The sequence below is a fragment of the Anguilla rostrata genome, chromosome 13, assembly GCF_018555375.3.
Source record: "Anguilla rostrata isolate EN2019 chromosome 13, ASM1855537v3, whole genome shotgun sequence".
Lineage (NCBI taxonomy): Eukaryota > Metazoa > Chordata > Actinopteri > Anguilliformes > Anguillidae > Anguilla > Anguilla rostrata.
Window position 1 is genome coordinate 1,723,551 of NC_057945.1, and position 20,718 is coordinate 1,744,268.

Below are 20,718 nucleotides of genomic sequence, written 5' to 3' on the forward strand. Positions count from 1 at the left end.
CTGCTTTTGTGTAACCAGCTCATACGACTAAATAAACTGCCCCGTAGACTAAACGAAAAGTAGCTGTTTTTGTGTGAGAGGGAAATGGCCGTGCAAGAATGAATAATGTGGTAATTTAAGAAAGGGAACAGTGCCGCTCCTGCCGGAACATTGTTAAGCCCCCACCAACTATGCGTACAAAACCAGTGTATAACAGCACATTCGATTTAACAGCCTTTATGGAACTGATAATAGCAAGGTTATTATCAGTTCAATAAAGGCTGTTAAATCAAATTTCATGCTGTTATGCACTGGTTTTGCACGCATAGTATTGCTACTAGATTGCTACTACTATTCATAATAATACTACTACTAATAATAATAATAATAAGGACCTTAAATGCTTACATTCCTAAGAAATTGTGCTAATTATGGAACATACTGATATTTCAAAATGTACATTCAAATTTAGTTCATGCTGTTATATTTATCACCTACACAAGCTAATTTCTATCAACTGTTCTCTAAATCTACGCCTACGTTTAGATTTATGTTATTACATTTCAGCTTAGTTCTAACATTTCGTGTCCACCATTCCTCTTAGTGAGTGGCTGCTACCGTTAGGAACCAATGTAGCTAACATTAGTTAATAATGACCATATTAAAAAGTAATGGGAACTAATCACGTTGGCCCGCACCAGCAACTAAATAGCAAATAAATGTAGCCAATATTGCTCATTTGCAATTGATTGGTAGCCCAAGAATACCACTACATTACATTTTACCGTTAATTTAATTATACCGTTAATGTCCAGTCCTGCAATGTAATGTGTGTTGTCCATCCATCCATCCATTATCTATACCCGCATTCGCGGGGGAATGTGTGCTGTATGTAATGTAAATATGACATGAATGTTGCTAGCAATGACGCGACGTGCTTTACGATTATTACCTATGTTCCAAGCCAACCAGCTAGCAAATACGCATAAAGCGACCTTGTTATAATGACCTGTTTCCCAAACAATTTGTCTTGAGCTTGATTATGAAATGCCATCCATTCAAAATACCAAAATACATCCACGTCACCGAGGCTGCGGTGAAAGTGCAGTTATTTAATCAATTCTGACCAATGGCATTTTGAGCCACTGAGGCACTGGGCTGTAGATAGAGACTGCAGACTGGAGACATGGCTGTAGGATTTCCTTTATAAAAAGATATTAAAACGTAACATTTCCCCCAAACCTATGGACCAAGACAATCATTGGTTCACATATTGCTAAACATAATGAAACTTATGATCTCAAAAAATTGACCAATGAGGTTTTCATTGGTTGTCAAAACAGCTTGGTTTGTACATAGAATTAAATGGACAGGAAGCTCTTTTGCATTCCACTCAATATGTGTAAAAGAACCTCTTTACCCCGTTACTTGCAAGGCTTCAGAGTCTAGACTTTACTGCTTGGCAGGCCTGGCCCCCTACTACTGATAGAAATGTGCCCCTACCATCTTATATACAGATGGGTGACAAATTAAAGGGAAAATCTGAATAAATGAGTGGAGAAACATAACGAATGCAGATGCTTCCATACAGGTGTGCTGCATGATACAATTAAGCAATTAACATCCTATCATACTCTGTGGCATGATTAGGTGGTACGTTCAAGAGTACCTGGTTGGGAATTTAGCCAGGACACCAGGGAATCAGGGAACCCCCTACTCTTTGTAACAAATGTCATGGGGGCTTCAACTTCACTTACCACAGTGATTCAGGACCATGGTTTAAGGTCTCATCCAAGAGACAGAATCAAGATGCACAGTGTCCCCCTCACTGCACTGGAGTTTATTTGAGGGTTTATTAGAAATCAGACTGCCCCCTGCTGGCTCACCAACAGGACTTCCAGCAGCAACTCTGTATTCCCTGGTGGTCACCCATCCAAGTACTAACCAAGCCCACACTTGCTTAGCTTCAGCCGTTCAGCAGGTGCAGGGTGCGTGGTGGTGTGGCTGCTGGCTCATGCATTACTGCAATACGTAAGGAAAAACAGAAGAGCAACTCTGCCTCAGGTGACTGAGAAAGTCAATGCAGGAACTAATCAGACAGAACAAAAAGAACAGTCCACCAACAACTACACAGAGAGGGATATTATAGTAGGGTTGGTGTGCATAAACCCCTCATTACAAAGATGAATGCACATTTGTGAGTTCAGTGGTGCAAAACCCATAGGCACTAGACTACTGAGATATGGAAAAGTGATATGATCAGATGAGTCATCCTTCATCATATTCTTGAGAAGTAGGTGATGTGTGTAGGCAGGCCATGGTATGTGTGGCAATGTTATGTGTGGCATACACCAAGAGAACGGTACAGGCCTGAATGCTTGACCCCTACTGTGAGGGGGTCCAGTGACTCTGTTATGCTGTGGGGGGCATTTTCCTGGCATGGTTTGGGTGCACTATCCCCTTAGAGGGAAAGGTCACTGCAAATCAATACAAAGTTATTCTAAGTAATCACCTTTATCGTATGATGAAACGTTTCTATCCTGATGGGAGTGGTCTCTCCCAGAATGACAATGGCCCCATCCACAAGGCACAATAGGTCACTGAACGGTTTGATAGTAATACAATGATGTGAATCATATGCTCTTTCCTTTGCGGTCACCAGATCTCAACCTATGGAAGATTTTGGACCAACGTGTTAGACAGCGTTCCCCACCACTGTCATCAAATCACCAAACGAGGGAATATATTTTGGAAGAATGGTGTTCCATCCCTCCAGCAGAGTTCCAGATATTTGTAGAATCTATGCCAAGGTGCATTGAAAGTGTTCTGGAGTCTTGTGGTGGCCCAACACATTACTAAGACACTAAGACACATGTTGGTTTTTCCTTTAATTTGTCACCCGTCTATATATATATATATATATATATATATATATATGTGTGTGTGTGTGTGTGTGTGTAGCATAATAAAATAAACATAAACAACAGTACAATATACAATTCTTCAGTGATAATTCATATAAGAAAAGTACAGGACACTTATACTGTTACTGGAATTAATATTATGTGACAAAATTTTAGAAATAAAGAATTTTTACATAAAGCCAACTATACGACTAAGATATACCATTAATGTTAGACAAGAAAAAAAATACATACATAAAAAGGTAGCCAATAAAGAACAAGAGAGAAGAGAGGGAATCCACTTTACTTTTTATGCAGTATATTCAGTGTATTACTGTATCGTATTTAAATTATTGACTATACATTGTAATTTGCGGGAGGTTTTAAGGCTTTTTTTATTTGAATGAATTTTCAGGAGAGAATAAAAAAAATCGCAAGGTCTATAGAAAAAGGTTGAATATTAGGTTAACCCAACACTCTAAAAACACTTTATGTATGTGAAAAAAGTTTGATTGCATTATGTAGATAAATCAAGCCATCTCTGATGACAGCTCTGTTCTGAAAGAATCACTTTTGTCATATGAAAATGACTACATGTCCTGTTGATTGATATCCCATATCATAAGGTTCGGGATTTCGCCCTTTAAGGCGGTGGTTCTCAAAGTCAATCCTGGAGACCACTGTGTATGCTGGTTTTCGTTCCAAACACAACCACAATCCCAGAATTTTAGCAAGCCGTTAATATTTCTTAATTGGGTGAATTTCATGTTTTAGAGGGATTTTTTCTTCCAAAGAAATCGCTCTCCAGTTTCTATGTAAACTCCATGTTTTGGAAACGCCCACTTAGGCTTACAAAGAAGTCGCCTCCACTACGGGCGGAGACCACGACGAATTCCATTCTACATGAATTCGAAGACCGATCTTCTTTGCGGTTGATTCTTTCTTGTTGTAACCAGCGCTTTCAAACCAGTATTCGCGGAAAATGTACAATAATCAGGAAGCTCACGGTGAGTAGCTGGTTCCGTTTTCCCTTATTTTTAATAGCCTGTTTATAATGGCTGCTAGGCTACTTCTGGGATCAAAGCCACGCCTGAGTGCAGCGAGTGCAGCCCTGCAACATTTCTTTCAACACTGGGAAGAATGCGGATCAAGTATTTGGCTATAAAGTGATCAACGTTTTTCAAATCATTAAGCTGCTTTGCTGCGCATGTCTTCCTTAGTTGACAAACAAGTAATTTAGTCCTGCGCTACCGTTGTTCATATTAAATGACCAAAATTGTTACACTGCGCGGTTACTTTGGACATGTTTTAATGTTGTCAAAATACCTCTTTGGAAAATAATGTGAAAGCATGCTACGGCTTTGAGAGGCAAATTGGGCTCGAGTGGTAGGCTATTTGTACCCAGCTGTCTCCAGCGTTAATGGGGAAAACTTTCAGAATTCACCGAGATCGGATGACTGTACAAAACGTCAATCAGGTGTCCGCAGTCTAATGCCTTGATTAAAAACCACACGGACGTGAATGTCGCCTGCTTAACATTTGTAGTATGAGGAGTTGCACCGTGCTGTGAAGTCCCAACCAAACAAAGTTTAATTTTTATTTATTTTTTTTAGCCATGTTTCCCCCGCAGGGGTCAAATTTCCTAGGAGCCACCGCGCCCCCTGCCAGTATGTTCGACAATGTGCCTGGGTATGAGGGCACAGCCATGGGAGGTGGTGGTATGTATAACACTTGCACGTGTACGTGCAGATGGTCATATGTGAACTGGGAATTTCACGCACATTCATGCCGCGAGCTTCCTGTTCCAGCGCATTCCATTGGATTGAGATGTGGGGACTGTGCAGACCCCTGGAAAGAACAGTATGTCCAGTAAACATGTTCCTATGGACACCACATCAGTTGCTATGATTTTATGTTAATTTGATTTTAGCTGACTTAATATTTAGTTAGGTATTACATTATTCTGGTAAAAAAAAACTACCATTAGTATTTTGGACACATTTTCATTGTTGTGAAGCAGTCTATATGCACGCTGTCAGGGTGCTGTTAGATTGTCGATCGCAGCGTTGGACAGTGTTTGTGTGCTTCCTGACTGATTTTATGTTTTTCGCCGTATAATTGTCTAACCATGATCAGGCGGATACCTACCTCCACCCGCCCCTGCTTATCCTCCACCTGCGCCTGAACCTTCACCAACACAACCGGAGTGGAAGTAAGCCTCCTAATACTGTTCTTAAACTGACATAGTGTTCAGCCACACAACCAGAGCATAAGTAAGCCTCCTAATACTGTTCTTAAACTGACATAGTGTTCAGCCACACAACCAGAGCGCAAGTAAGCCTCCTAATACTGTTCTTAAACTGACATAGTGTTCAGCCACACAACCAGAGCACAAGTAAGCCTCCTAATACTGTTCTTAAACTGACATAGTGTTCAGCCACACAACCAGAGCGCAAGTAAGCCTCCTAATACTGTTCTTAAACTGACATAGTGTTCAGCCACACAACCAGAGCACAAGTAAGCCTCCTAATACTGTTCTTAAACTGACAGTGTTCAGCCACACAAGCGGAGCACAAGTAAGGCTCCTAATACTGTTCTTAAACTGACATAGTGTTCAGCCACACAACCAGAGCGCAAGTAAGGGTTCTAATACTGTTTTTGAACTGTGTTCACCCATACATTATATTACATTTATTTGGCAGAGGCTTTTATCCAAAGTGATGTACAATAAGTGCACAACCACCCGCTTAGTTCCACCTGCTTCCTAATTTATGCACTACATTTTATTACAGTTTATCAATTATATTTAAATGTATTCACTTTCTATTATTATTATTATTAATGTATTATTTTTTATCAATTGTGTCTCTTAATTGGTCTTTTAAAAATATATATTCTATGGTAAACACTCTATTGGATTCCTGCATGATAGGTGATACGTAAATACACTTTGATTGATTGATTGAAGCAGAGTGGAAGTAAGGGTTCTCCTGCCATTGTGAAAGTGACATCATTCTCCTGCAGGAACAGAGTGGGAGGTAGTTTTGGGATTGCAAGACATCTTCAACACAACAAAGAGCATTCTCGTATTAATAACTTCTTAAAATAAAAACATGAGATCCATGCCTATAATTTTAGGTTCTCATGATATAGCATTACCATATACCATTTTCCATAACTTTTTCCTTACCTTAGGCTGTATGTATATTATTTTCTTTTTTATGTGGAACACTACAGTGACATGCTGGTGAAGTATGTATGAATATTCAGTGGGTTAGACTGTGTGGAACCCAAGCATGGATTACAGCAGGGCTGCCCAACCCTGTTCCTGGAGATCTACTGTCCTGTAGGTTTTCACGCCAAACCTAACAAAGTATACCTCATTCAACAGCTAGAGCAGGGCTGCCCAACCTTGTTCCTGGAGATGTACTGTCCTGTAGGTTTTCATTCCGACCCTAATAAAGCACATCTTATTCAACAGCTTGAGCAGGGCTGCCCAACCCTGTTCCTAGAGATCTACTGTCCTGTAGGTTTTCATTCCGACCCTAACAAAGCACACCTCATTCAACAGCTTGAGCATGGCTGCCCAACCCTGTTCCTGGAGATCTACCGGGCATTGTTAGGGTTAGAGTGAAGACCTCCAGGATGGTAGATCTCTAGGGACAGGGTTGGACCGTCCTGGTATACAGTTATAGTTGTTCTCTGTAGTTAGTAGTAGCAGTAGTTGACATCCAGACTAAACTGGAGGAATGTACCCAGAAGGAACAAGGAATTAACAGTGTCTCAGCAAAAGATTAAAAAAAGAAATGCCAAGGCTTTTCATTCACCAACTGAATTGGACATTGAGGGATGTGATTTTCTTTATCTTTTCCCCCCTGATTAATTGGGAAAGACTGATTTTTTTTAGATTCTACAGGGACAGAAGACTTTGTCATAAGCACACATAAGCAAGGGCTTTTGCACTTTGACAGCTGGAAAGATATTCAGCCATGAAGCCTGTGGCTCCCGGAGATGTGTAGGGTCTGAAAAAACTAAAAATCTGATCTCCCTGAGTGATGCAGTGGGGAAATCTCACCGCTGGCGTTTGAGAATCTGAGTGGGTGTGTTCGATGGGAGGGGTGAGAATCTGAGTGGGTGTGTTCGATTGGGGGCGGGGGGGGCGGGGGTGAGTGACATCACTGGCGTTTGAGAATCTGAGTGGGCATGTTCGATTGGGGGCGGGGGGGCGGGGGTGAGTGACATCACTGGCGTTTGAGAATCTGAGTGGGCATGTTCGATTGGGGGCGGGGGGGCGGGGGTGAGTGACATCGCTGGCGTTTGAGAATCTGAGTGGGCATGTTCGATTGGGGGCGGGGGGGGCGGGGGTGAGTGACATCGCTGGCGTTTGAGAATCTGAGTGTGTGCATTTGGATTTCTGCAGTATCCCGTCGATCAGCGAGGACACCGCCCGCGAAGCCTTTCGCCTGTTCGTGTCGAACCACTGCTGCTGGAGCAGTGGCCCTGCCAAGGACGGCATGATCACCGCCATGGACTCCTTCAACACGTACCGGGTAAGGGCCCCACCCCTTCAGCAAGTACCGGCTAAGAGCCCCACCCCTTCTACACGTACCGGCTAAGGGCCCCACCCCTTCTACACGTACCGGGTATGGGCCCCACCCCTTCTACACGTACCGGATAAGGGCCCCACCCCTTCTACACGTACCGGGTAAGGGCCCCACCCCTTCAGCACGTACCGGGTAAGGGCCCCACCCCTTCTACACGTACTGGCTAAGGGCCCCACCCTTTCACCACGTACCGGGTATGGGCCCCATCCCTCTTATATAACCACGGAGGCGTAGCCGCGTTCTGCGGGTTCTGGGGGGACTTCGACACTTATTGGGTGAGGGCCACACCCCACTTCTGTAACCACGGAAACGTAGCCGTGTTCCGCAGGCTCTAGTGGGTCCTTCAACACGTACAGGGTAAGGGCCCCACCCCTCTTCTTTTCCCACGGAAATGTGGCTGTGTTCTGCTGGCTCTGGGTCACACAGGATGCCCCTTCCCCACAAACTGAAGCAGGCCTGTTCCATCAGGATAAGTGTGTGTGCACAGTAATGCATTCAAAGTACAGAAGACCAGCACCGGTTCCTGAGAAAGTGGGGAAAAAAGTGAAAGGACAGGAAGAAAACCATTACACTGATTAGGCTGATATCAGGTTGCTGCCAAAATAAAGGAATAAAAGAAATGTCTGGCATAGTTTCACTCTCTGAAGCTCTCCACAGGCTCTTCTTTTGTTTAAAATGCCAGGGCACGCCCGAGCTTGATATGTGCAGTCCTCCGAATCGGAGTTGCAGTAGCAATAGCCATAGCAGTAGCAATTGCTGAATCTGAAAACAAGTCTAAAAATGAAAGTGTAGAATAGTCTATGGCTATAGAAAATAACTGCTTGGCAAGTCATGCCTTGAGGGCTTATATGAATGTTTGCCTGCTGCTACATTTGTGGGGATTTAAATTTAGTGTATGTCTAATCCATCAAAAGTAGGTTTTAAACTGTAATCTAGGTCCTTGTGTAATATACTGATTGCACTGTTCAAACACTATTACTTCAACTGAACTATTGTTGTTATTAAAGTTTTAGTTGTCTTCTACTGTATGCTGCAGATGACAGGTAGAAGCCATAACAGTATGATTCAGAACGTAAGGTAACAAAATCTATGCAACGTTAAAGACATCCTGGCTATTGGTTACAGTGTCCTCTATTGATTTTGCTATTAATACGTATTGTTTAGTTTTTAGAATTTATATATTTGCTTTTCTTATTTATGCATATCTCTTTAAAAGCCGATTGATGTATTGGATCAATCCATAAATAATCCTAATAATCGTGAGGAGATATCAAAGCATTTACTTATCCATTGCATAAATGTCCTCATATTTTGTGGTGTTACGTGTTGTTTTCATGATTTCCCATTTTTTCACTGACAATACCGCTTGTGACTGTGTGTGCGGTCCAGTCAAAGTGATGTCAATCGTTATGTCATTAGCCAGAATGGGATTAGTTTAAACTCAAAGCCAGGATGAGGTCTGGAATCTGTTGTCGTGGAAATAAGCCTAACGAGATTTGTGTAGTGACCCCAGAAAGCCGTATTTGTGCCATATTTACAAAAGTGTGTGTGCCCTTCTCTTTAATTCCACGTGTTGATATTATAGATTCTTTAAACTCACCAGATTCTCAGCTCTTAAAAATGTTGTGCAATTAAAATAATTTATTCAGACATGTACTGTACGTAAGGACCCAAAGCAATATTAAGATGTGATATTAAGCATTTTTTTTTTATCAGTTGAGAAATTATTATATTTTAAATTCTGTGTGTAGTAAAATTCTCATACTGCCCACTGCAAGTTGGAGCGGTATTGGTCTGAAGTGCTTATGTTAACATGGAATAATAACCTGCCAGCTGCTGTCTGTTTAGTGAGCTGTCAATCTTCTCTTGCGGAACAGACATTCCCTGCCACGTCTCCAGCTCTCACTTTTAGAAATTGCATCATGGCGCTTTTGTTCCTCCCTTTGAAACTTGAACATTGCAATTAGATTGGTCATGTATTTTCGTGAACGGGCATGATCAAATACAACACCATCGCACTGGGTGTTCTGCACACTTAATATAGCACCAGAAGTTCACGCTGACAACTGGAGTAACCTGTAGCTGAGAAGGTTATGGGACAGAAGGCACAGGAGTTGAGTATCTCATGCATTTGGAGTATCTGTGGTGATTCTGTGAACCCCACAGATACTCGGGTGATGTTACATGCGGTTTACGTTGTGCAGAGGGGTTTTCCTGGAGTACCTCTGTCATTGGTGTGCCTACAGCGCCCCCCCCTCTGTTGCTGTGACAGACCTTCACTTTTCCAGCCTAGTTCTTTTAGTGCTGCACAGTGCTATACTGTGCAATGCCTACAGCCTACAGGAAAAAGCGTTAGAACATCAGTGAAGTGCTTTCAGTGAAATCATTCCTTGTGTAAATTGAAAGGCATTGCTCTTTCGGTGAAATTGAATCTTCTCTACATTTACATTTCTGTTTATTCATTTATTTATTATTTATTATTATTTATTTATTTATTTGTGTGCTCCAGAATTGACACTCCTTATTGATGTATCACGGTTGGGCTTTCAGTTTGTATCATTGGTAAAATACATCAGTCCTTGTGTCCCTTGTTTACTGTGTTCTGCACAGCGAGTTGCACAGGTAAAATCTCTTATGCCACAGTTCTATTTACAGTGATTGTCTGGAATTGTTCTTAGTTCTCAAAGCCCTCTGATGCACAGATGTTTGAATCCATTCCTGTAGTGCTGAGTCACTGATTGGCCGAAGAGTCCACCAGCCTTGTTCTTTAGACCTTATTTAACAGCTGATTGAAAGTAAACCATAAATATATCCAGAGACATGGCAGCTCTCCAAGACTTGAGTTTGCCACTCCTATTCAAAAATGTAATCCATGCATCCATCCATCCATTATGTATACCTGCTTATACTGGGCAGGGTCCATTCATTATTTATACCCGCTTATCCTGGGCAGGGTTCATCCATTATCTATACCCGCTTATCCTGAGCAGGGTTCATCCATTATCTATACCTGCTTATCCTGGGCAGGGTCATGGTGGGTGCTAGAGCCTATCCCAGCATGCATTGGGCGAGAGGCAGGTCTACACCCTGGACAGGTCGCAGGGCACTCACCATTCACACACACTCATACCTATGGGCAGTTTAGAGTCTCCAATTAGCCTGCCTGCATGTCTCTGGAAACTGGAGTACCTGGAGGATACCCATGTGGACACGAGACGGAAACATGATGTCATCTGATGAAAACGTGCTGTGGTTTGTGAACACGGTTGGTGTGCGGGTTGTTTGTTTTGGCCTGTGGCTAGTGCTGGGAGGCCAGCAGGCCAGCGAGTGAACTGGTGCTGGAAAACGAGTGGAATTCCAGAGGCCCACAGCCTTTAAGACGGGCTTTAAGACGGGCTTTAAGATGGGCTTTAATACCTGCTTTAAGATGGGCTTTAAGACCTGCTTTAAGACCTGCTTTAAGACAGGCTTTAAGACCTGCTTTAAGACCTGCTTTAAGACCTGCTTTAAGACCTGCTTTAAGACGGGCTTTAAGACCTGCTTTAAGACAGACTTTAAGACCTGCTTTAAGACGGGCTTTAAGACGGGCTTTAAGACGGGCTTTAAGACGGGCTTTAAGACGGGCTTTAAGACGGGCTTTAAGACGAGCTTTAAGACGAGCTTTAAGACCTGCTTTAAGACGGGCTTTAAGATGGGCTTTAAGACCTGCTTTAAGACCTGCTTTAAGACCTGCTTTAAGACCTGCTTTAAGACAGGCTTTAAGACCTGTTTTAAGACAGGCTTTAAGACCTGTTTTAAGACAGGCTTTAAGACCTGCTTTAAGACAGGCTTTAAGATGGGCTTTAAGACCTGCTTTAAGACGGGCTTTAAGACAAGCTTTAAGACCTGTTTTAAGACGGGCTTTAAGACAGGCTTTAAGACCTGTTTTAAGACAGGCTTTAAGACCTGCTTTAAGACGGGCTTTAAGATGGGCTTTAAGACGGGCTTTAAGACGGGCTTTAAGACGGGCTTTAAGACAGGCTTTAAGACCTGCTTTAAGACCTGCTTTAAGTCGGGCTTTAAGACCTGCTTTAAGACGGGCTTTAAGACGGGCTTTAAACCTGCTTTAAGACAGGCTTTAAGACGGGCTTTAAGACCTGCTTTAAGACCTGCTTTAAGATGGGCTTTAAGACCTGCTTTAAGACGGGCTTTAAGACCTGCTTTAAGACCTGCTTTAAGACGGGCTTTAAGACCTGCTTTAAGACAGGCTTTAAGATGGGCTTTAAGACCTGCTTTAAGACCTGCTTTAAGACCTGCTTTAAGACAGGCTTTAAGACAGGCTTTAAGACCTGCTTTAAGACCTGCTTTAAGACGGGCTTTAAGACCTGCTTTAAGACCTGCTTTAAGACAGGCTTTAAGACCTGCTTTAAGACGGGCTTTAAGACGGGCTTTAAGACGGGCTTTAAGACGAGCTTTAAGACGAGCTTTAAGACCTGCTTTAAGACGGGCTTTAAGATGGGCTTTAAGACCTGCTTTAAGACCTGCTTTAAGACAGGCTTTAAGACCTGTTTTAAGACAGGCTTTAAGACCTGCTTTAAGACAGGCTTTAAGATGGGCTTTAAGACCTGCTTTAAGACGGGCTTTAAGACAAGCTTTAAGACCTGTTTTAAGACAGGCTTTAAGACCTGCTTTAAGACGGGCTTTAAGACGGCTTTAAGACGGGCTTTAAGACGGGCTTTAAGACGGGCTTTAAGACGGGCTTTAAGACAGGCTTTAAGACCTGCTTTAAGACCTGCTTTAAGTCGGGCTTTAAGACCTGCTTTAAGACGGGCTTTAAGACGGGCTTTAAACCTGCTTTAAGACAGGCTTTAAGACGGGCTTTAAGACCTGCTTTAAGACCTGCTTTAAGATGGGCTTTAAGACGGGCTTTAAGACCTGCTTTAAGACGGGCTTTAAGACCTGCTTTAAGACCTGCTTTAAGACCTGCTTTAAGACAGGCTTTAAGACAGGCTTTAAGACCTGCTTTAAGACGGGCTTTAAGACCTGCTTTAAGACCTGCTTTAAGACCTGCTTTAAGACAGGCTTTAAGACCTGCTTTAAGACGGGCTTTAAGACCTGCTTTAAGACCTGCTTTAAGATCTGCTTTAAGACCTGCTTTAAGACAAGCTTGAAGACAAGCTTGAAGACGGGCTTTCGCTCTGCTTGTGCCCCCTGCAGTACCGCCTGGAGACGTTCACCGAGGCCAGGGCCACAGAGTGGGCTCACGAGCAGTACAACGGCAAGTACGCTGCGGACCAGGAACAGCAGACCCGGAACACCGGGGCGGGAACACCAGGGCGGGAACACCGGAGGGAGAACACCAGGGCGGGACCACTGGGGCGGGAACACCGGGGCGGGAACACCGGGGGGAGAGCACCAGAGTGGGAACACCGGGGGGAGAACACCGGAGCGGGAACACCAGAGTGGGAACACCGGGGCGGGAACACCGGGGGGAGAGCACCAGAGTGGGAACACCGGGGGAAGAACACCGGAGCGGGAACACCAGAGTGGGAACACCGGGGGGAGAGCACCAGAGTGGGAACACCGGGGGGAGAACACCGGAGCGGGAACACCGGGGCGGGAACACTGGAGGGAGAGCACCAGAGTGGGAACACCGGGGGGAGAGCACTAGAGTGGGAACACCGGAGCGGGAACACCGGGGGGAGAATACCGGGGGGAGAACACCGGAGTGGGAACACCGGAGCGGGAACATCGGGGGGAGAATACTGGGGCAGGAACACCGGGGGGAGAACACCGGGAGGAGAACACTGGAGTGGGAACACCATTTATTCAAGCTTATCAGAAAGTTTGAGCAAATTTGAATCTGACTAGGTTTGGCCAAACTTCTACCTAGCGCCAGCAGTAATTTCATGAATCTGAGTCCTTTGTTTATTTCATTTTTAGGATAATCTCATCCTGTTTATCGCCCTTATTTCATTCTTTCTTTATTTCTGCTGTCACCAATTAATTCGTTTGTGGCCTTGCTTGCTGTTGCTGTTGGTGGTGGTGTCTCAAACCTGGCCTGGATTTGTCTCCTTAGGTCAGCCTGTGAACGCCTATACGCAGCCTGCTCCAGGGCCCTGGGACATTCAAGTGCAACCCCCCGCCCACTTTCAGGAGCAGAGCACACACGTCATGGTTCCTTACACCTCTTCGGTCAAGGTATGCCCCCTGCTGGGCGATGAGAGAACATACATTTTTGAGTGAAACATAGCATAATTATGCACATCCAACTGGCTTCTTCAGGTGCAGGGCAAAAGAATGAGACAATGAATACATACTGAATACCTGCACACCAGCAAATGCTCCCCGGTGGTCGGATAATGGATTAGGATTAAGTTTTTAGTCTGTGATTATCTGTGTATGGCGTGACTGTGAAGTCCAGGGTGTTCAGAATGGGTTCTGTGCGGGAGAACAATGCTGGGAGGCAGTGTAGTATAATGGGTGAGGTGCTGGGCTTGTAGCCTAAAGGTAACAGGTTTAATTCCCAGATGGGACACTGCTGTTGTACCCTTGAGCAAAGGTCCTTAACCTGCCTTACTTCAGTATATATCCAGCTGTATAAATGGATGCAATGTAAAAAAATAAAAGTAAAAAGTTGTGTAAGTCGCTCCGGATAAGAGCGCCTGCTTAATGCACTGTGTAACATACTGTAATGATTACACTCCGTCACACACGCAGTCTCCTTCCTGCAGGAATGCCATGAGTGCCTGGGCCGGGGCAGGGAGCCCTGCTCGGAATGCGCCGGAGCCGGAAACGTAAGCCCGCAAGTCCGCCTCTCCCTCCCTCCCTCCCTCCCTCCGTCTCTCCCTCCGTCTCTCCTCCATCTCTCCCTCCCTCCCTCCCTCCGCCTCTCCCTCCCTCCCTCCCTCCATCTCTCCCTCCGTCTCTCCTCCATCTCTCCCTCCCTCCCTCCCTCTGCCTCTCCCTCCCTCCCTCCCTCCCTCCCTCCTCCCTCTCCCTCCGTCTCTCCTCCACTCTCCTCCCTCCCTCCCTCCGCCTCTCCTCCTCCTCCCCTCCCTCCCTCCCTCCCTCCTCTCTCCTCCGTCTCTCCCTCCCTCCCTCCTCCGTCTCTCCTCCGTCTCTCCCTCCCTCCCTCCCTCCCTCCGTCTCTCCCACCCTCCGCCTCTCCTCCGTCCTCTTCCTCCCACCCTCTCTCCTCCGCCTCTCCCTCCCTCCCTCCGCCTCTCCCTCCTCCTCTCTCCTCCGTCCTCTCCCTCCCTCCCTCCCTCTCTCCTCCGCCTCTCCCTCCCCTCCCTCCCTCCTCCCTCCGCCTCTCCCTCCCTCCCTCCCTCCGTCTCTCTCCCTCCCCCCTCCCTCCCTCCCTCTCCTCCATCCGTCTCTCCTCCATCTCTCCTCCCTCCCTCCCTACGTCTCTCCTTCGTCTCTCCCTCCCTCCATCTCTCTCTCCCTCCTTCCCTTCAGCTTGAGAACACTTTGAGGTGCATCTCTCTGAATTTACCATACCTGAGGTAATGGCAGGTCACACAGCTGAACAAAGCTGGTTTCCTTTCTCATTGTGTGTATTAATATTAATTTTCTGGTACGTCCGCACCCTGTCCCACACAGAAAGTGTGCTGGGTGTGCAATGGGGCTGGAGTGCGGACCGGGGACGACCAGTGCAACCACTGTAACGGGAGAGGAAGAGAAAAGTGAGTGGGCCAATTCCTGGATTTGGGTGATATTCCATAAAATTCCCAGCCCTGATATTCCATAAAATTCCCCGCCCTGGTCCTGGAGAACTACAGGATCTGCTGTTTGTGTCCTTATTCTGCACTGAACTGATCAACAGAAGCAGGTGATGCCACAGTAAAATATTCATAAGTGCACTTTGTCAAACTCACAGCTGTCGAGATCAGAGATATTCTCTGTTACTTCTGGAGAGCTGCAGAAAATGTGTCTGTTGTATATTTTGTTTGGCAGCAGTTGAAGAGTTGTTTGAAGCAGTTTATTTCACAGTGAACACACCTCACCTGCTTTTGTCAATCTGAATTGATTTCCTGCTTTTATGGTGTACACTACCGGTCAAAGGTTTTTGTGCATGCATTATTTTCAAGCAATCAGAGATTAAAAAAATTTATTTGACAAAAAAGACATCTAATTCTGAGATTAAATTTTTCAGCCAAACATTACTTTTTGAACTCAGAAATGTAGGTCAGTATTCTGTGAAGTAAAAGATTCCTTTTAACTTCTGACTATTCACTCCTTACCTTGTGCCATTTGAAATCATTTACAGGAGTTAAACTGCTTAAAGTTCACGAAAATCAGAGTAGTAAAACACGAGTGAAGCGTGCTAAAGCCTTTGAGCGGAAGCGTAGCTCTCCAGGACCAGAGAGCCCTGATCTGGGGCACCGCCGCACTGCTGGCTGAAATTCACACAGCGCCCCTGCCACCCTAACCCTGCCCTGCCCTGCTCTCTTTCCCTGCAGCTGCTCCGCGTGCCAAGGGCACGGGTCCAAAGAGTGCGACGCCTGCAGAGGCAAGCGGCAGCTCCACGTCTACATCCAGCTCAACGTCAAATGGCGAGTCTCTCCCCTCCGGCCGGCGTCGTGCTCGCGTCCGCTCAGGCGGTTAAACGCAGGACCTCCCACCAGTCCTGGCAGACGTATACCCCCACCCACCCGCTCCTGCAGACGTATACCCCCCCCCCACCCGCTCCTGCAGACGTATACCCCCTCCCCAACCCGCTCCTGCAGACGTATACCCCCACCCACCCGCTCCTGCAGACGTATACCCCCTCCCCACCCGCTCCTGCAGACGTATACCCCCTCCCCACCCACCCGCTCCTGCAGACGTATACCCCCTCCCCACCCGCTCCTGCAGACGTATACCCCCTCCCCCCACCCGCTCCTGCAGACGTATACCCCCTCCCCACCCGCTCCTGCAGACGTATACCCCCTCCCCACCCGCTCCTGTAGACGTATACCCCCTCCCCACCGCTCCTGCAGACGTATACCCCCACCCACCCGCTCCTGCAGACGTATACCCCCTCCCCCACCCGCTCCTGCAGACGTATACCCCCCCCCCCGCTCCTGCAGACGTATACCCCCTCCCCCACCCGCTCCTGCAGACGTATACCCCCTCCCCCACCCGCTCCTGCAGACGTATACCCCCTCCCCACCCGCTCCTGCAGACGTATACCCCCTCCCCACCCGCTCCTGCTTTTCGTGACACGCTCATAAATGAGTGCAGAAACTCGGTGAAGACTGGCTGGAAGTGAGTAGCGCTTCTGACTGGAAAACGGTTTCTGTGGTAAACTCCCTGTGAGAATCTGCCCAGTGTCTGAGCTGGCGAGGGAGGTCTTGATCTTTTCGAGATCTGACCATTTGGGTTCCAGGACTAGAGCCTGATAGCCCTTTCAGAAGGCATCAGCAAGAAAAATCGGTCAGAGTAGTCCTCATAAGAGATGTCTTCTTGTAAAAAACTTTGTTGTTTTTTTTAAAAGATCTGTACAGCATGTTGCGGTGTCATTTTATAACCATAGTTGAATGCATTCTGTGTGGAATTACATTTTATGTGGTTTGCAGATCTTGTTTTCTGTACAGCTAAGCCTAAGATAGATATACTTGTGGTTTCAAATTCTTAATATTCTTAACATTTCTGTCTACACTCTCCAGGACCAATAACAAGGATGACTTTGTCGTGGAACAGTCAAGTGGTTTGAAGGTTGAGAACTTGAACTCGGTGTCTGGGAAAGAACTCTTCAAAGACACGCAGTACCTGGTATTGAGCCTGTCTCTGACTCTAACTAACCGCTAGTGTGTGCGTGTGCCCACGTGTGCTTACGTGTGTCTGGGCCAAACTGCCATCGGTCACAAGGGATGCTGTAGCCGGTGGTTGTGGGTAATGGAGTCAGTTTGCTGTGCTGTAGTTCAGTGTGAGGCTTGAGCTGTGGAATGTAGTCTCGGTCTGGAATGTATCAGATGATTCAGGTGTGGCGCTGCCTGTGGGTGTGGCTCCAGCAACACTAAGCAAACCTGGGTGCAATATTCATTACAACGGCAGTAACTCTGTGCATGCTGCGAAAAGTAGAAAAATCTTGTAGTATGATAGATCATTGCAAATCCCCCCCCCCCCCCACAACTGCATGGAATAGATACCTCTGAGCTGAAAGGAAGTGCGTGGGGTAATGAGCAGTTTCCCAAACTCTCTGAACCCATGAGTCCCACTTAATTTACTGGGATGGCCCGCCCACACCCCTTTATTAATATTTACCCTTATGAAGTTTCCTTACAAAGCCTTATTAATGCGCAAATACAGAAACGTCACCTCAGCTCCTGTACCCCTCTCACAGTCCACCAGGCGGGTCCAACCCACGGTTTGGCAAGGGAACGGCGGGGGGGGGGGGTAAGTAAGGGGTGCAGGACTGTGCCAGGGTAATGATCTAACCTGGCGATCCCTGGTGTCCTGTGTGGTGCAGGTGTTCCCGGTGATGGGGTTCCCCGATCCGGCAGTGGGACAGGCCGCAGAGAGGCTAGTGAGGGAACATCAGAACAAGTACTCCCAATCAGCACGCATCCTGCAGCAGGTACGTCCCCCGACTCGCTTCCGCCCCGGCCCCCCAGCTCCACTCCGCCCCTCCCACTCCGCCCCGGCCCCCTTGCTTTGCCCCGCCCCCTCCCACTCCGGCCCCTCCCGCTTTCCCCTCCCACTCCAGCCCTCCCGCTTTGCCCCGGCCCCTCCCACTCCAGCCCTCCCCTTTGCCCCGCCCCTCCCACTCCAGCCCCTCCCACTTTGCCCCGGCCCCTCCCACCCGGCCCTCCCCTTGCCCGGCCCCTCCCACTCCGGCCCCTCCCCTTTGCCCGGCCCCTCCCCTTGCCCGGCCCTCCCTCCGGCCCTCCCCTTTGCCCCGGCCCCTCCCACTCGGCCCCTCCCGCTTTGCCCCGGCCCCTCCCCTCTGGCCCCTCCCGCTTTGCCCCGGCCCTCCCATCCTCGGCCCCTCCCGCTTTGTCCCAGGCCCCTCCACCTGGCCCCTCACCGCTTTGCCAGCCTCGTCTCTGTAAGCCATCACTCTTTTTTCCCTAAAGGCAGCCTTTGGGGAAGTTTTAATGTCAGTAATTATTTTTTAACCTGAGAGGCACAACCTCATCCAGATTTCTTGTACACGCACTTCAGTGCTAACTTTAAAACGCATGTGATCAGTCACTCTTACACCTAAAAGATGATGCTAAAATGATAACTTTTCCAATGTTTCTCTCCTTTTAGCGACAGACTATAGAACTGATTCCCATCACCAAAGTGACGTACAAGTGGAAAGGCGGTACACACACCTACTTTGTCTATGGGAACGAGTTCCTGGTCAGCACCGAGGACTACCCAGCTACCTGCTGTTGCACTGTCATGTAATTACTCCTTGTGTATGAAAACAATGATGACTGTACTAAATTGCTGCCAAACCATAGATATTCACCCTCTGTATGCAGTGTACCATAGAATAGTATAGCAAAGCAAAATAGAATGCAAAATTTAGGTTAGGCAGCTGTTGATTACTTTAGGAGTCAAGAGTATTTTATGCAGTGTTATGACTATATAAATATGTCTACGTGTGTATTCGGAACAGATTATCCTACATCTATCTCTTTTTGCATGCGCCATCTCATTGTGGAATTGGCAATTGCAAATTATGCCTTGTGTTTTTGAGTGCAAAGGTCAGCCACTGATACCGGTTGAGAGCCAAAAGAGTCTGAAAATGTATTCATTGGTTGTGAGCGTTTACCCCTTTGCAGAAATGGTGCAACTGGGACTAGCTCGCTTGCTAACATCCAAAAAACAAAGCTGTGCGTATTTCATTAGCTGCTGGTGGGAGCTTATGATGTAGAAAATAGTTTGTTGGCTATCTGGCTAAGTTAAATGTGGAAAAACTAAGAGTAACATGTTAGAAATGCTTTGGGTGGTGAAACAGGTTTGCACTGTATATTATGGGATTTTGAAGGTGAGAGCTTTCATTGTGTCGGAGGGACACAGAACTGACTTCGCTACATCCAAGGAACAGAGTGGCCAAATAATTCTGTTACAAAGCTGCTATTCATGACCCTTTGGCCAACCACAACCTGGAGAGTTTCAGCAAATGATGTTGCATCTGGAATGTCTTTCATTCTGAGATGTGTGTTTTATTTTACTGAAGTTATCCTTGCTTGTGTGATGTGAAACAGAATACCAGTTAACCTCAGAACCTTTAACCCATCTCCACAGTCCTAAGTGCCAGAAAACAGGAAATTATTCACTCTCTTTAAAAATGATTACATTGACTTTTGACTTTTCCTCGGTGGGGTTGGGGGGGGGGGGGGGTCAGGGCTATGGTTATCATGTAAAGTATTCTGGCAGTCTGTTAAATTTTTTAAAATATATATATGTGAAAGGTGCCTATAAAACATTTAATCAGAAGATGGCTGAATCTAACCTTTACTGGACTTTTACTGCCTTTTAAATGTAATTCTGATCTATTCATGTTTGTGCTGTATTGATTTGACACATTGGGTAGAGTACCACTACTGTCAGGAAACGAGGTGCTGAAGACCATCATTGGATGTTCGTCGTTGGGTGATCTTCACAAAAGGCCGAGCTAGTCTTTTAGTCTTCCACATCATTTTTTAAAACTGTTGAAGCCTTGAATTTCAAGTGAAAGGTTCAGCCACACATTATTCACCCTCTGTACACAATGTACAGGTTTGATGCAATGAGGAGTGGCAACCACAGAAATGTACTCAGTGAGGTTTGACAAGCCTGAAGTAAATCTGGTATTTAGACTGGGTTTAAAGTATTCTTCTCTCTCTAACCACTGGTTTCCCTCTGGAAGCTGCCTTTAAAGCCTGGACGGCCAGATTGAGATGCACGTCGTGTCAAATGTTGTAGCCTATACAGAAATAAAGATGCAAAAATGTTGTGTAAATCGCCAATAAATAAAATGGAAAGGATCAGATTCTGAGTTGTTTATAATTATTATTGCTAAGGTGCATCCATTTTTAACACGGGAGACTGCTGAGAAACCAATACATGTTTTTATAATGAGCAGGCTTGACTGCTGTAATGCCCTTTACACATAACTCCTGCTTCAAAAGAATTTTGTTGACTACCTATTCGTTATAGTATTATTTTAAAATTCTTATTTTATTTAATAAGTCTCTTCATCACCTAGCTCCCCCCACCCCTACCAGTTTGGTTCCTTCTAGGGTATGGGCCTAACAGGGCCCTCAGATCCACTGGTTATAACCTAT

General features: G+C 46.1%; 1 protein-coding gene across 1 annotated transcript; it reads left to right on the top strand.

Moving 5' to 3' along the window:
* The first annotated feature begins 3,693 nt into the window (after positions 1–3,693).
* LOC135237439 (protein SSUH2 homolog) lies at positions 3,694–20,423 on the top strand. Its single transcript, XM_064304582.1, has 12 exons — positions 3,694–3,889; positions 4,496–4,600; positions 5,019–5,094; positions 7,303–7,432; positions 12,683–12,743; positions 13,545–13,666; positions 14,200–14,262; positions 15,074–15,156; positions 15,934–16,026; positions 17,122–17,227; positions 17,925–18,032; positions 18,710–20,423. The coding sequence occupies exons 1-12, from the start codon at positions 3,865–3,867 to the stop codon at positions 18,848–18,850; spliced, it is 1,113 nt and encodes a 370-aa protein (XP_064160652.1). The 5' UTR covers positions 3,694–3,864; the 3' UTR covers positions 18,851–20,423.
* Positions 20,424–20,718: the final 295 nt, after the last annotated feature.